Source organism: Polypterus senegalus, chromosome 1 (genome assembly GCF_016835505.1).
Source record: "Polypterus senegalus isolate Bchr_013 chromosome 1, ASM1683550v1, whole genome shotgun sequence".
NCBI lineage: Eukaryota > Metazoa > Chordata > Cladistia > Polypteriformes > Polypteridae > Polypterus > Polypterus senegalus.
This window is the reverse complement of record NC_053154.1, coordinates 214196983-214214726: the sequence shown is the minus strand read 5'-3', so window position 1 is coordinate 214214726 and position 17744 is coordinate 214196983. Positions and strand designations below refer to the sequence as shown.

At 39.2% G+C, this 17744-nt stretch overlaps 1 protein-coding gene across 4 annotated transcripts in view; it reads right to left on the bottom strand.

Annotated features, from left to right (window-relative positions):
* unc5b (unc-5 netrin receptor B) overlaps positions 1–17744 on the bottom strand; it is a 309730-nt gene that overhangs the window by 29999 nt on the left and 261987 nt on the right. For all 4 annotated transcript variants that reach the window (XM_039768689.1, XM_039768707.1, XM_039768715.1 and 1 more), the window contains 2 exons: positions 8876–9109; positions 2470–2619 (listed from right to left, as the gene is read on the bottom strand). In XM_039768689.1, coding sequence (XP_039624623.1) covers positions 2470–2619; positions 8876–9109 — 384 coding nt within the window. The remainder of the gene's footprint in view (positions 1–2469; positions 2620–8875; positions 9110–17744) is intronic.

Here is a 17744-nt window from a genome sequence, read left to right as displayed (position 1 = left end):
GGGACATTATGTTTTGGTCCATCCAATGCCACCAGGTTGCACCTCAGACTGTCCAGGAGCTCAGTGATGCCCGGGTCCAGATCTGGGAGGAGATCCCCCACAACACCATCTGTCATCTCATTAGAAGCATGCACCGATGTTGTCAGGCATGTATACAAGAACACAGGGGCCATACAAAGTGCTGCGTACAATTTTGAGTTGCTGCAATTAAATTTTGGCAAAATGGACTAGCCTGCCACATAATTTTTTCACTCAGATTTTTGGGGCGTCTTTGAATTCAGGGCTCTGTAGGTTGATCATTTTCATTTCCGTCAAACGATGTGGCATCCTTTCTTTCCTAACACATTACCCAGTCTATATCAGTATAGATATCCAGGAGGATTTCTTTTTCCCATTGAGATCTGATGTGTTTTCAAAGTGTTCCTTTAATTTTTTTGAGCAGTTTATATATCTTAAGGAAGCATGACTGGCCCAACTGAATAAAGTCCATATCCATATACTAATATTTCAAATATGGTGTTGTATGTTTATCCAGGCTCCTTCAAACTGACACAAGAAGAATTCATGGAGCAATATTGTATTATGAGTGCTCCTGTAAATGTATAAGACAGCAAATGGTGAAAAAGTAGAGTACTACTGAGCAATGCACTGAAACAAAGAATACCTTTCATCCATACCACAGAGTGCATCATTGACATTGCGACTTGCATAGAAAGAAGTCTTCATACGTCAATATATGATTAAAACAACAGCAAGGGTGACTTTGGTTTTCATGAACATGGGATGGTAATTGGATTTTTGTATCAGTGCTGGTGAAGATCATTTCCAGTACAACCTTTAAAACTGTCAGTAATATTCTTTAATAACATTCTCCAGTAATAATAAAAGAGGAAAATGTTTCAAATATAACATACAATTTTTGTTCTTTTATTACTAATAAAGCATCAACACAACGTTAATGTTTCCTTAAACTTGTAGCCATTTGTTAGACAAATCAATACATTCCTTCATAAAATGAGTTCATTCAATCATATAGACCAACTGTCCAAGGCTGACAAACAACCCAGGTATTATTGTTCGTAGAAAGTCCAAAACATCTTTGCGTCCTTTCAAATCACCAAACAATATTCGCACTAAGAGTGCATAACTAGTATTTTTCACACATGGCACCAACAACCATTGCAAGAATTAATTGGAATTTTTCTCTTCATACTTCAGGATGATCTATTCTTTTTCTCAGGTCAATATCATATAACAGTTCAACATAAGGGAACTTAAAGAAAACTATGTAATTCCTGACGTCACTATTATTTTTGTTTTTGTCTAAAACAAAATTAGCTTATTACTATTAATAACATTTTATGGGAGAAATACGTTATTTTCACAAAGTACTTGAATCACAAAGCCACATTCAAGACATAAACATAACAATCATTGTGAAACTAAAAAACAGAAAAGCCCTAACCCTAACCATAACCCAGGATTTCAATATGTGTATTATAGCAGCTTTGTACCGTTCCCATAAATTGAAAAACATTCAGTTATATCTAAAAAGTGTCACTGACCATCTGATTCACTGCTTCTTCACTACCACCTAAACACAATGCTGGTCGAAAACACTTTCACCAACTAACAGAGAAATAACTGTGAAACAGAGAGTGCACTTTGATGTTGAGTAAAAACGTCTACTATTTCTTCCTCTCCTCGGATAAAGAAAACTTTCCCTATTTCTTCATCCAACCAATTTCCAGCTAAACCTGAAAGAAAACAAACTTGAACAAGTGTGCATGGAAGACAACTCGTCTAGATGTAATTACACTTCAAGCCAGAGGTTGGTGCTGTCACCTAATGCTTTATCTCTTCCTCCCTCTGCAAAAGCAGTGATTGACGTCGCTTCTGTCTCCTGACCTCCTCAACCCACCTCTTAACGTTCTCCAGCCTGAAAACCAGTTCCACTGCCATCTGAAAAGATGCACCAACTTAATTTTGCTGCATTCGTTCTTTTGTGGCTTATTTTCAGTTAGACAGGGATCACTATGGCACTCCAGCTCTTTATCATCTTTCTTGTTGCTATCTACAACTGTCAGTAATGTCACCATATCTTAAGTAAGGCTATTGTGACATTTTGTTTATTTTGACCTTTTACTTAAGCCAGGACTTTCTTTGAATTGTACCATTTTGCCTTCTTGTGCTGGGAAGTTTAGGGGTTAAGTTTCCCATAGTAGTCATGCTTTTGTTTCTATACTACTTCAACCCAGCAATTTATCAATAAACTCCTAGTTCAGGCCACATGTGTGGTTGGGGCAGTTGATATATGGGAACTGAATATAAAAATGTACCAGTGACAATTCATCAAACCTTTCAGTTAGCCATCATTATAGCCTACTTCACACATGTGTACATTTGCTGAGTCAGGGAATAAACAAACAATGGCTCTATCTTTCTTTGTTCAATGCTCAGCTTTCTTACCTGATACTTGGCAAGTAATTTACTCCTCCACAAGGAGTGTGGGATATCATGAATGGAGAGCCTTAGGTTATGGTAACTGTCCTTAAAAAACAGAGGCTTCGGCTCTTCAAGCAGGTAGCCACCAAGGGTCTTCTCTACCTCAAGGATTTCCTGAAAATGAAGACAGAAGCATTTAATTCCCAACAACTCTCTAGATTCTTCTAATTGATTTACTGTAAATCGAAGCCAACAGAAGGGACATGATATAGTGCATAAAATAGGACAAATAACTAACCCACCGACTCCAGCAGCTGTACTCGAGCCCCATGAAACTGCTGAGATCAGACCACATAAAGCATGCAGGACATGAATTCACTCCAAGTCCCACCTCGGTGACAGTGTACACCTCCCAAGCTAATGAATCACAGTCTATACTTATTTACAAATTCCGTATATACATTTCAATTCTGGCCCTAAAGAGGCAATCTTCTCATTGGAGAGTGTACTTCAAGACAAAACATGGCAGGCAATTAATTTCTCAAGTTTCAAATTCCTGTACGATGCTTCATCCTGACAGCTCCATCATGTCAGTTCTAGAGATCAAAACTGCTGGTTCAGGTGTAACTTTTAATTGACTAATTTTAGCTTTCTGAAACTAACATGTTTTCAAAGCTACAGCACTGCCTAATTCATGTATATAAAATTATATTTTTTTTATCAGTGATGTATCATTGGCAATAAGCATTCTGGAATATGGAATAATTTTGCATACTCACAAATAGATTCCTCAAGGTTTAATAGGCATCCTGCAGACAAGAAAATATGTCGCAATTTAAAAGGGGATTGTTGAAAAGAAAATGATAGAATATGGGCCTAAATCAAACAAAATTGTAACAAAGGGCTATGCTTTTGAAGCTCTTTTCAAAGCCATGCCCTTCGTTTTTGATTTCACGTTTCACCCTTGCAATTGCCATTAGTTATTTTTCACATCGAGGGAGCCCTCTGTACAATGTAAGGGGCCATGTCTTAATGTCTTTCGGCTCCTCTTTTGAGTACAATTAATGTGTGCGGTTGACAATTAGGGTGCAGGCAGCCCCCCTCCTGCCTGTCTTCAAGTTTCAAAGCTCCCTCTCTCCACACTGTGAGATTCAGTAATACAGAACACATTCAACACTCTCAGAGATATGGACCATGATGCATGAGATGACACTTTTTTAATTTAATCACTACATTATGAATGTGATCTAGTCATCTGAACACATGAGCTAAATGGCAAGTGAAATTCATTTTTTTATACTTAGCCTTGATATGCCCCATTATATTTATTTTAACCTTATACTGAGTGTACTGTTTGTAACCCCAGCGTCGCCCATTAATAAACCCTCTAAGCCACCTTTTCAATTTTATATCTCGGATTGCCGCTTCTCAAAAGCTTGTAACCTACAAAAATATCTGGTTCGACAATTAGATTATCTCCCGACTTGCCTGAAGTTAATAAAGTAACAATCAACTCCTTCACGTCTGGAGGAGCCTTTAAATTGACAGCAACTCTGTGTTGCGTGTCAGGAGCAATGGAGACATACAGTGCAATATGGAATGATCGAGTAATTTATCTGAAGAGGGCATTTCATTATTCCATAATGCACCAAACACCATTTTTTATTATGTTTTCGTATCAGTGCTTTATTAATTTTCACTTATGCTGTATGCTGCTGTTATAATTGCACTCTTGTAATTCATTTACTAAGTCGAGCGCCTTGAGGCAGCTCCGCTTGGTGTGGTGCTTCTGAATAAATTTACTGACTGACTGAGACAAGAAGATTGGTATAAGAGGATGACTGACACAAAATGTATGGTCCTGCTAAAGAAAGCCATCAGCCTCTAGTGTTAATGGTTAATTGTTGCTTCAATTTTCACTTTATGGTTACTTTACGAAAAAGAACTAGAAGAGCTAAGCATCTTAATTGGCAGATTTATAATCTAATCAGGTCATTATGTAAGGAATAATATCTGACACAGTGGGTGGTTGTGAGCCATATTTCATGGTCTAGATGAAATGGCTAGACTTTGCAAATGATCCACAGGCTAAAAAATAAAACCTTTTTAAACAGAGCGCAGGTTTATCGATTTACTTTAAAAGTAAGTAAATAAAGGAGGCCCATTTTGAAAAGAGAGCAGGCTTGTCTCTTCGTGATAAGCGACTGTGAAGTATGCTCTTTGTGGGCAGCCACATCATTAATTACAAACTTTTTTTTTTTTTATATTAATGCTATCAGTTTAATTTTTTTTGTGAAATCTAAACTGGAAGAAAATTTGAACCATGTACTTATGAAAAGAAAGAAAAAAAGCAAAACGTTCTAAGTGTGGTATTTTCTTTTTGTGCCAGTTGGCGGGTGGCAATTTAAGCTTTAATTAAGCAGCTGCCTTTCTGGCACTCATAGGGTTGCCAAATTATAGATGAAAAATATGAGGTGTTTCATTTAGCAAAATATCATTGGATTCTTCATGAAGCACTGATTTGTTTTCTCTCTCTTTAATAGATAGAGTTGAATAACTTGCCCCAAATGAATTTTTAAAGGTAAGTGTATCTGGAAATGCATTATATTAAAAATATAAAGTGGGGAATTACGGTTGTGTAGATTTATACACCTGTTTCATAACTACACAGTCCTGGGCTTGAATCCTTGCTTGTCACTGTGTGGCGTCTGGACAGTCCTCCTGTGTCGGTGTGGATTTATATTTGATTTTCTACTCTGAGATGCATGAATTAGGTTGAGTGGTGGCACTAAATTATCCATATGGCTTTGTGTGTGTGTGTGTGTGTCCTACTATCGACTGGTTCCCTGTTCAGGGGTGATTCCTGCTTTGTGTGGCCTGGAATAAGTGGGATGGACAATGATGTAAAGTAACTGGAAGGCCATTTATTGTCTATATGTACCATGGTGATTAATTCTTCTCTTCTTATTCTACAAAAAAACTGTTCTAGCTTGTAACATACTGTGGTCAGATCTTATATTCAGGATAGGTACATTTCTTCATTCATTAAATGATAATGCTGATCCTATCACTACAAGCTCATCCGTTACCTACTTGTGTTATTTATGTCCTCAGGACAATGGATTTTTCATGGCCATCAAAGTGATTTTAATTTTACTAGGACAGGACTACCACATACAGCATTTTGCAAATCTGACCGTAACTTATCGCTATACTTTAAGTTTAAAAGTCATGAAAAAGCAACAGGTTAAATAATCAGAAACTTGAATCTAACCGGTTTAATGACAAACATTTTGTTCATTCATTTTCCAATGAGACTTATTCTTATACAAGTATAGGGAAGCAACAATGAGGGGTTTACAAATTCTTCACAGGCCACATTCATACTTAAGGGGCCAAGTCAGGTTTACCGATTAAAATAATATATACATGTATGATGTATACGAAAAGCCCACTTGACTCCAAGGAGAAGTAACTTCACACTGACAGTGGAAGCCTGAACCATAGAGATGTGAGGAGAAATTTGTCAGGTATGATGAAAATGTAGGAAACGGTCAAATCTATAGACTGTGTGCAGAAAGAAATGTGAAATAACATGCGCGCAAATGTTACCAAAATGCTTCAAAATAATCTCCTACAGGTGAAGATGAAACTGTCCATAGATGTTCTAGACATGCTTGTACCAGTGCTCAGATGTGAAGGGTTCTGGCAGCATATACATGGTTGGAATCACTGCATGTACATGAATTCTCCCATAATCACAACACTTTTGGGGTTGTCATTGAATTTTAAAGAAGCATGTGAGGAAACTAGAGAAACACACCTTGTAACCGAGAGGATAATGTGTAAGCTCCTACAGACAGTTACCAGGCTGGTAATTGCAGCAGGGTTTCTGAAGCAGTGGGGTAGTAGTGATAACCAATGTGCCACCATGCTGCTTGAAGAAAAATCTACAGGTCAGCATCAATTTGGGATAATAAGTAATAAGAAATTAATTAGGTAAAATCAGAAGACAGAGCAAAGTCATTCTGCAAGTGACTTCCAACAAAAAAGAAACAACCCAAGTACAGCACCAGAGAATTTGAAGGTAATTTGAGGTAAGTCCCGAGTTGCTACTCTGCCCCAAACAGACACAGGGGACAGTACCCATAGATCACAAGATGTAGTGATCTTCTCATTTAGTCATATGAAACATACTGCATCCCTTACGAACATTTCTTATATGTACCCACAGCTAACTCTGCACGAGCGGCTTGCTCAGCCAATAGAGACTGAATATATGAGCTTGGCAAGAAAGCAGCTAGTATGGGGATATGAGGGTAGTCAGAGATATATTTTAATTAAGGTCAACAGCCAGGGACAATGTGGTAATTTCAATCAATGCATGGATTTAAGTTACAAAGTCAGCTGGTCGGAACTAAGCAAAGGTGGGATCAACAAAAGAGGAGGCTGAGAAACTAAGCAGAAACTTGACAGCCTTAATAATCAAGCCTTGACAAGAGGTTATGAGTATAAAACTCAGAAGCTCAAAAAGTCCCAAGTGTTCTCCAAATAATTGATGTTGCCAGGCAACAGCAAATGAAAGGTGCAGTGAGGGACATGGCTTGAGAAATTTAGAAGCGTACTGGCACAACTGGTGCAGATGATACCTACTTAGATGAAACAGGATACAAGTAATAAAAAAACTAGAAGTTTTAATTTCCTAATGTTTAAATTTCATAATAATTAATATGATAGTTTAATTTTTTTTCATTATCCTTGGAGAATTAGGAGTGACAGGATGTGAGACCATTGTAGGTCCGACCCATCAACACTCAGTAAGGGATAATTCAGAATACTTCACTGAACGTAACATGAATATATTTAGCGGTGTGGGAGGAGAGCCTGAGTATACAGGAATAAACACATGGAACCAGAAAGAACATGCAAACTCCACACAGTTAAGGGCTAGGAATTCAAATTTGGATTCATGGAACAGCAATACCAACGACTGTGACACATTTCTCCTCTTTTTATAGTAAATATTGTCTTCTAAATTTAGTATTATAAAATTGGGGACTGGCTCTGAGCCCTTACATATTTGCAATGGTGATGGACAGGTTGACAGATGAGATTAGAATGGAGTCCCCATAGACTATGATGTTTGCTGATGACATTGTGATCTGTACTGAGAGTAGGGAGCAGATTGAGGAGACCCTGGAGAGGTGGAGATATGCTCTAGAGAGGACAGGAATGAAGGTCAGTAGGAAGAATACATGTGTGTAAATGAGATGGAGGTCAGTGGAATGGTGAGGATGCAGGGAGTAGAGTTGGTGAAGGTGGATGAGTTTAAATACTTGGGATCAACAGTACAGAGTAATGGGGATTGTGGAAGAGGTGAAAAAGAGTACAGGCAGGGTGGAATGGGTGGAGAAGAGTGTCAGAAGTAATTTTTGACAGATGGGTATCAGCAAGAGTGAAAGGGAAGGTCTACAGGATGGTAGTGAGACCAGCTATGTTATATGGTTGGAGGAGGTGGCACTGACCAGAAAACAGAAGACAGAGCTGGAGGTGGCAGAGTTAAAGATGCTAAGATTTGTATTGGGTGTGACGAGGATAGACAGGATTAGAAATGAGTACATTAGAGGGTCAGCTCAAGTTGGACGTTTGGGAGACAAAGTCAGAGAGGCGAGATTGCATTGCTTTGGACATGTGCAGAAGAGAGATGCTGGGTATATTGGGAAAAGGATGCTAAGGATAGAGCTGCCAGGGAAGAGGACTAAGCGAAGGTTTATGGATGTGGTGAGAGAGGAAATGCAGGTGATGGGTGTAACAGAACAAGATGCAGAGGACAGAAAGATATGGAAGAAGATGTTTCGCTGTAGCAACCCTTAACTGGAGCAGCCGAAAGAAGCAGAAGAAGAAATTTAGCATTATAAAAAAAGACACAAAACTGCCTTTATCGTGTACTACTTTCGAGTAGGCTATATCACTTAGCTTGGATTATTTAAAATATGATTTGGATGCGTGTAAATTGCACTACAAGCAAGACCTTCTTCACTTAAAGTGGAAAAGGAGTTTACTTTTATTTCCCATGAGCTAGCAGCAGAAGATCAAGGTGGACTGAGGTAAAATAAAAGAGAACTGCTCATTTACTTCCCGTATGTGGGGACAATGTTACATTTTGTCTAGAAATACAGACATCGATTGCAGAGTGAGTCATGTTACTCTCTCAGCTCTGCTGTTACCCAAGCATCTTATCAGGAGGTGTGATATCTAGCAGCTTCATGGGACGCGTCATCTCCGCAGGCCCTGCAAAGCAAGGCAGCCTGCCAGTCTCCTTTATACTGCAGTTGCACAAAATAAGAAATGTGCTTTCAACAGGCTACATAAGCATTCACAGTGACTGTGGCTTGGCCTGCACCAGGGCTGAACCAAGCTGTATACTCACCTTCAGTGCATCCGGCGTGTCCTCGATGCAGTAAACCTTGAGGCTGTACTCCAGTGAAGAGCACTTTATGGGAGCAAAGATCGCTAGCTGGAGACGCTTGAGAGCAGCACTCGAGTAAGACTCCCCAACTAGACTGTAAGTGCCCAGCTGGTCCAAGAGGATATGACAGGACTGAGCTTCAAGATGGCAGTAGCAGGGTGTGCTGAGTGTCTCCTCATCCAGAGTTACCACCTCCTGGCATTGGAACAAAGAAAAGATTTTACCATCAAGCTCAAGAAGCTTTTACCCAATTCTGACCTGATCAAATGAATGGCCCTCCATGGGGCATTGGGAAATAAAGGACTGTATCGTGTGGAGAGTCACTGTCAGTGTGGGGTTTCTGTGGGTTTTGTACACATATTCCGGCACCCTCCTACATCTCACACATGTGCAGGTTACAGTTTAATGGAAACTCTAAGTTAACCCTAGAATGTGCTTGAATGAACTGGCAACCTATCCAAGTGTTGGTACCAGATTTGTGCTTGGACCTGTTGGCATAGACTGGCTCATAGCAACTTTGTATAAACTAGATTTAGGAAATTGATCCATTTTGTTATTATATATACATACAAAGTATTTTCTGCCTTTCCATTTTCTTAATCTGTTTAGTCCATTTCAAGGTTGGAGGGAGCCTGAGGCTATTCCAGCAGAACTGTGTACAGATACGGCTGCATGCCAGTCCATAGTGTGCACTGGCACACATACAAACAAACATAACTAAATGAGATACCCCTTTATCAAAGGGCTCACATACATACAGACTCTCACACAGGAGCAATGCAGTCTCAAATTAACCTAATGTGTACGTTCTGGGATTTGAGAAGACGCTGAAAAACAGACTAGAGGAGAACAGGCAAACTTTATCTTTTTTATTATCATTTTTATGTCACCCCAGTAAAGCCTCATGTTATTATAAAATGTACATCTTTAATCAGTTTGCGTAACTAACAGATGGAACTGGATAACAATTTGGTTGTTGCGGGCAGCTCTAGTATATTTTCCTGCTGTAGCTCCAAAATCTCGGTAATTCAGCAGAGATCTAAACATGGCTCCCATAGTTCATTTGTAATTTTGCTGCTCAGTCAGCTCTGCAGAAGCAGAAAGGGTTGATTCCTTCTAGTGTTAAATAAAAACATTCATGAAAACCGAGCCAACTAGCAATATAATTGTAGCTGAAAATCACTGATCTGTAAAGGGAAGCTAAAAACACCTGTAAAACTGCAGAGATCCATTATGTTCAGGAAAAGGTGGGTGAGTTATTCGGTTTCGAGAAAACTGCTTTGTGCCCCCTCTCTGTAAGAGTCATTCTGAGTGATGTTCTTCAGTTTGGATGATTAGTGAGTAATTCCTCTGTTTGAACCTCCTGACTTGCACCTGAGGTTGCTGAACCAGCTTTTATGTCCAAAAGACTTGAGTAGACAAAAAAAGCGGTGACTAAAAATTAATGGGTGCAAGAATGGTGGGCATGTTGATACAATGGTTAGTGCTCCTGCCTTGTGTACTATGCTGTTGAGATATGTTCCTTCTCCCCATGACACTTCAAAGGAAGCAGATCATTCTGTAAATTATTGGAAGATGGACAATATACAGTATGTCCATTTTCAGGTACCAAGTGTTGATTTCCTGAATCACAATTGGTGCCACTATAAAGACAGGAAAAATATGAATGACTTAAGTGAAAGTTGAACAAATATCTCCTCAATAATTGTTGCAATTTATTAAAGGATCTCTTTAACATGCTAGTGGATATTCAGTATGGAGGATCTGCACTTGGGTTTTATATTTAATTCAGTGAGATCAGTTTTATACGGGAAGCTTTTCATTCATAATATTAACCTTGTCAACCCTGCTTAATCCAATTCGGGGTTGTGGGTGGTGGAAACCTATCCTAGCAGAACCAGCCCTGGACTGGGTGCCAGTTTATCACTCTGCTTGTTTACATACACACCCACACAGGCCCATATAGAACTGTCAACTAATCTAACAGAGATTTACAAATATAATTATATATTTCATCCTCTAAATGTACTTAATCCAAAGGGCACAGGACATAAGCCTATCTTGGAAGAACAGGGTGCAGGCCAAGAGCCAACCAGTCTATCACATTCATAACAGGTCACCTTCAACAAATAAAAGAAAGTAAAAACAGAAATGGAAACAGGGAGAATGTACAATCTCTACACTGACTGGGACTGCTGAAGGATTTGAACCCATTATTACTAAGCTATGAGGCACAGTTGTGCAGTTCCTGTTATTTATTTACTTATTTATTTATTTTCCACACATATGCCAGATTTTAAGGTCATTGGGAGTTAACCCAGCAATACCAAAGAAACCAACTCTCAACAATAGGTAAGCACTCTTAACAAGTGATTGATTAAAGTCACCAATCTATGTCACCACTGCATCTTTAGATTGTAAAAGGAAAATCAGGGTGTCCTCGGAAAAACACGTAAACATGGACAGGACGTACAAACTCCAAACAGGGAGTGACTAGGCCAGGATTTGAGCAAATGACTCTAGAACTGTGAATCTTCTGCATTAATTGTGACTCCACCATGTTATCCTACTATTCATAATGTTGTATGCTTAAAATAAAATACAAAATAATATTCAGTGAAAACAACTCCACTCTCTTATCCAGTACAGGGTTTCAGGGTTGCTGGAGTGTGTCCCATGCACAAGGCAGAGACAACACCTGGACAGAGCACCAGTCCATCTCAGTGAAAGCAAATCACCATTATGTTTTTATACAGTACATAGTAACAGACATAAACAACTAAGGCATACTGCCCAGATTGTCCAGTTTTATTCTCTTTTTTGGCATGTTGAGGAGCTATTGTGTAGTGTAGATCCCTGTCATGTACTCTCTTGCCTCATCTGATTTTGCCACTGATCATCTCTTTCTAGCTGGAGATCCCTCTATGACAGCTTTTCCCAACCGGTGGGTGACAGCCAACCCTGGAAGAAACCATGCATCCATCCTCACTGCTCCAACGATCCTGCTCAATTTACATTTGCAGGATCACACGGGGATTGTAGATGACCCAACACAAAACCCCACCCACCAGTGAGAAGATCGTGCTTGATTCACAGAGGAAGTGTTGCAGATGGACTGTGGCAGATCCTGAATGATCTCCCTAACCCCCTCATTGACAATCACGTTTGATTCATAAAGGGGGAAAGGGTGGGTCGCGAACTGGGTCTTGATACCACAAAGGTGGGTAAACACTGCCTATGATATACTTTGTATGTATATTGAAGTCTAATGTGAAAGACTATCCTCTAAATGAATAAATAGTAATGAAAATGGACAACATTCTTACTTGAACACAAACAATACCAGCATCTATCAAGAGGGAAAGGAAATAGTGCAGTGCTTTGCTTTGGTGGACCATTTACTCTTTCATTTTGATGGATATGATTTCTTTCAAGTTCATTGGTAGAGCCGAACCTTAATCACTAAGTCTGATTCTCTGAAAATGAACTGAAATTATTACAGCAGGAACCATTCATCCAAGACTCTAGACATCTTCAGCTTGCTTACTGCCTCAGTGGAGGCCATACACCTTGCACATCACACCATCCTGGCATATCTTGATAAGTATTACTGTACCAGAGTTCTGTTTATATATTATAGCTTAGCATTTAACACTTAATGCATCAAGATGGATCACCAAAGTCCTTAACATGTAACTTACTGGCACCCTCTGTTGCTGAATTTTAGGCGTTCTGAATGGCAGACACTAGCTTGTACAGATGGGCAGCATCATTGCCTCCATGCTGATCCTCAAACCAGGCACTCCACAGGGTAGTGTGCTGATTCTAGTTCACCTCTGACTATAAAGCCAGAGACAGCTCAAAGGCTATTATTAAATTTACTGATGACACTATCTTATTAAATCTGATCACCAACAATCCTGAGACAGCTTACAGAGAACAGGCTTGCCTTTGACACAGTGGTGAAGAACAACAATCTCTCTTTTAATGTCAACAAAACCATAGATCTCAAGAAGAAGAAGGCAAACCACACTTCCATCTGGTTTGGAGGAGATGCTGTGAAGAGATCAGTCTATGGAGTCAACATCACTGATGATCTGAAGTGGACACAACATATTTCTGCTATAGTCAAGGAGGTAAACCAGCCTTTTAAATTCTTAAAATATCTGAGAAAATCCTGTATGTTCCCTTGTATGCTAATAGTCCATACAGACTGGCTATATCACATCCTGGTATGGCACTTGCTCAGCTCAAAAGTGTAAAGCACTGCAGAAAGAAGTGAGGGCAGCACAGGATGTTACTGATACATGGCTTCTCAACGTTCAGGGCATACAATGTATAACACATGCTGCCTTAGAAAGGCAAACAGTGTTATTAAAGACCTGAGCCATCCCACACAGTCACTTTTCTCTTTCCTCCATTCCCATAAATAATTCAGGACCATTAGCACTCATGCCACTAGATACAGGGACAGTGTTAATCATCAGAACATAAGTTATATTTCTGTGATTTTAATGTTAATAAAAACTGAACAGGTACAATTAAATCATTTTAACAACTGTATATCAAAGTGAAAATGTGGAAAGTAGTGTTGGCTTAGCAGAAATGCAACAAAATATAGAAGACAAGCATAAATATGTTATGGCTCACTTGACTTTTGGCCTATATCATTTGCTTAATTGAAGGTCACTGGATAGCAGAGAAAATGATAATAAAAAACCCCTTCGCCCATACACCAAACAAAGTCCTCTGGAGGCCACTTTGTTCAGAATCCTGAAGTTTTATCTCAACTAAAAATATGCAGTCTAAGCGACCTTGGGAATAGAGGAGGGAGGTATGAGCTCAAGCAAAACAAAGCCTTGGAGATGCTCAGCTACAACAAAGCTTGTGAGCAGAAGTGAATGATAAATCACACAATGAAAAGGGATACTTATTAGAAGAAGAAGAAGTTATAATATGCAATTGGCCAGGAAATTTGTTTTAAGTTACAACAATAGGTAGGCCCTTTTTTTAAATATACGGTTGGTCCACCTTATCTGCGGATTTAGCATCCACAGTTTTGACCATCCACGGTTCCAAAATATACAAAAAATTCAGAAAATTAACAAAAAAGAACATCTGAAATTCCTGCATGCAGTGCTGCCTGCTAAATACACAAAAGAAACAACATATGCTGGCTGATGCTACCAATGGTGTGCCCTAGTCCCGCTGCAAACACTCTCGTGTGCAATCACCTTTATCCTTTGAAATAAGTCCCAAGCATCTGCAGTTTTTGCAGAGGGGGTCCTGGAACCAAATACTTGCGGATGAGGAGGGGCTGAACTGTACTTTCATACTGAACTTGTCAGAGGCAACAGATTGAATATAAGTGTTGAACGATACAACAAGTAAAATCCATATACCTATAAGTCTTCTACCGTTATGTGGTTACCTTAAAAAGAAGAGACAAATGCAGCTTTGAATCTCTATGGACCTGCAATGCTGCTAGACTGTGTAGTTTGTCCATGTTTTTCTTTAATTTTACCTCTTTGTTTACAGGGATTGGAAGTCTATTCTAGTTTTACTTGGATTGTAAGCTACATCATTGGAAATCACACACTTTATCAAATAGAAATGGCTTGAACATGCATGGATTTGGGACGTGGAAGCAAAAATAAGATAAAATATATCAGGGGAATACGCAGACTTCACACTTTATAGTCTTTGAATTTGGTTCCCTGAAAGTGTGAGGCTGCAATGCTATCCACTTATCTGCCAGACTTGCCATATATTTTGTCAATTGTTAACCAAAAACACTTCAAAAAGTTGCAAAGGAGATCTACTGCTTGCCCTTTATATCTCTAAAATCATTGGGGGCAATCTGCGACCACTCAAGGGTTGCAGTGCACTTTGTGTAAGTTAATGAGGGGGCTTAAAAGGTAATAATAATTCATTACATTTATATAGCGCTTTTCTCAGTACTCAAAGCGCTATCCACACAGGGAGGAACCAGGAAGCGAACTCACAATCTTCCACATTTTCCTTACTGCAAAGCAGCAGCATTACCACTGTGTCACCTGTAAGGATAATGACATGCAACCAAGCACCTTCCCCCAGCACCACAAAGGCACAAGGGGGTAACCAGGGTGGGCTTTAGCCCACTGCAAGACTGCATTGGATTAAGCAGGTTTGAGAATGTCATGTTATTTTCCTGATAATTTATCTGACCACAGGACACAGAAATTTCTGTCCCATCTAAGATTCCCTTACTTGTGTTTATCTGCTTTGTATGACAGATGAATGATTTGTAATTCTGCCCATGGATTTATTTTTACAGGTCCTGTGCTTACCAACTAAGCAAAATCTGTCACCAAATGGAGCGTATTAACTAAAATACTTTTGGTTAGTTGTATTTGAGTTTGAGCTTCAAAAAAACCCCTAAAAGGGGGGAATAAAAAACTATTTACTGCATACAGTTTGCATGTTCTTCTCATATATCAAAGACATGCATGTTCAGTTGTTCTGTTACTCTGAACAGACTCAGTGTCAGTGACTGGGCTCTTTGATGAACTGGCTACCCTTTCAAGTTTGGACCCACAGTTGTAGTGAAGGCTCATTCCTCAAAACTATAAATTGGATTAAGTGAAATAAGAAAATGAATGGATAGCTATGCTTGAGTAAATGCTCTGATGAAGAAATGTGAAACAGACCACCAATTTCACCCAGAGGAATTCAGTGTTTTAACCTTTGTTCTTATGACTAGCATTAGCTGCGGACAGCGATGCCAATGTAATGTCCAGTAATAAACACGCTTACTGATGGTATATCTGAATTAATTGTGATAAAACAAAACCGAAGAGGAGACACTGGCACACCCCAGCAAACAACACATTTAATCTCCCAGAGAGCCTCTTTTCCTGATAAAATACTTAATATCACTTCAATGCAATTTCATTTAAAGCAACTAATAGCTGCAGGGATCAGCACATCAAATAGATTAGATCCAGTTATCTATACAACATGCCAGTGCAAAGGAAGCCTCGAATAATAATTACAGTAATGATAAAAATGACTGTGGCCGGAAGCAGCTCAGCTCTAAAGAGGCAATAAAGATGGCTTGCTGCCCTATGCCAAAGCGCCTGTTTGAAAAAGCACACATTGTTAAGGCTTTCTGAGATTGTTAGAGCTTGTAAGAGACGTGTTTCCCAGGAAATAAGTTCATGCCGTGCTCTGAAGCACCCGCTTGCAAAGCTTTCAGACATGGCTTCTTTTATCTCTTTTAACTTCCACAGTCACTTGGAATATGACTCTGGAACTTTACACTTTATAGCATTTTTTTTTCTTGATGCATGGAATTGACATTTGTACTACACTTTATCATAGACATTCAAAAATGCTTCATTTCCAGATTAACCGCTTGTTTCCCGGGAGACAGATAACTAGGGAGGAATGGATATCATGTTTGGCCAGTTGTCAATTCTGCTTTTGCTTCTCCAATTATAAAATGGGTCACATCTATATTACTAATTGAAGGTTGTATATATGCATTGATGCCAGACGCCAGAAGCAAGCCGTGCACAATACAACCACTGCCCGAACGTGAAAGCACACAACACAACCACCACCCGAACGCGAACGCGCACACTACCGCATATACAACCTTCGTTTAGTAATGCAGATCTCCAAGCCGGGATCCGCCTCCATGGTCACTTCAGCATGCGAATCCGCCGGCATCACAATCAGGGAACTAGGTGGCGCCTCAGCGCCTAGAGTCAAACCCAGCTGCTTCCCAGAGTCAAACCCATCTCTACCAAAAATGTTGTTTATAAGGAAATTTTTGATTAACTATGTTGAATTTACCATTTTATGAATTTTTTGTTTCCAATTTACTTCATTTAAACCTTTGCACTCCGATATTTTTTTTACTTATGAGTGCAGCAACTCAAAGACATTTTGGACTTAAATGATATACCAATTAAATTTCAATTTTACTTTTAATAAATTGGTTAATTTTAGTACAAATATATTTATTTAATTAAATGGAAACTTTCCCAGGACGCTCCCACCCTCCATGATTTGTCATCCCTCCAAAGACTGGACGGAACAGAAAGCGATTGCCATTCTTGGATTTCTGATTCTATACAGAATCGGGGATTTACTGGTTACTCATACATAGCACCCTCAATTGTGTCACTTATCGTTTTTTTGGGTGATCGAAACAGCCAGAGTCTAATGGAAGCAAGCAGCAATGTTTATGAGATCAGAAGGGTCTACAAGTTCTACAAGACAAACACAGGAGGTCATTCATTGACCAACAGGAAAGCAATAATACACTGCAACAAATGCATATGTAAAAAAGAGGAAAACAAAACTTGAAATGGGATTTGTGATGCTTTTGTTTAGTAAAACAAGCCAATAGGCTAAGCAAAATTTACTTGTCAAGATTTCTTAAAATAAGCTAAATAATCTTAAATAGAAATGTCTTGATAAGTCAATAGATTTTACAATAAGGAAAACAAGATATAATAGCTTGTTTGACCAGTACACGATCACAACAACAAAAATACCAGGTTCAAATAAAAGGATTATTATAATAAAGTACCTCAATAACATGCTTCTTCACAATAATAAACACAAGCACAACTCTCTTCTTCTCTCTTTTCCTTCTCTTTCTATTCCACCAGGCAAGCCTTGTCTGTCTTGTGGCTTCGTTTATCTTAGACCCAGGAGTATTTCCAGGGCTAGGAGACGGTCTAATGGATGCACTTCTGGGTCAAGCGGAAGTCATCAAGAGCAGGGATCACATATCCAACAGGGTTGCTCCACAGCACTACCATTCCCAGCATGCCCT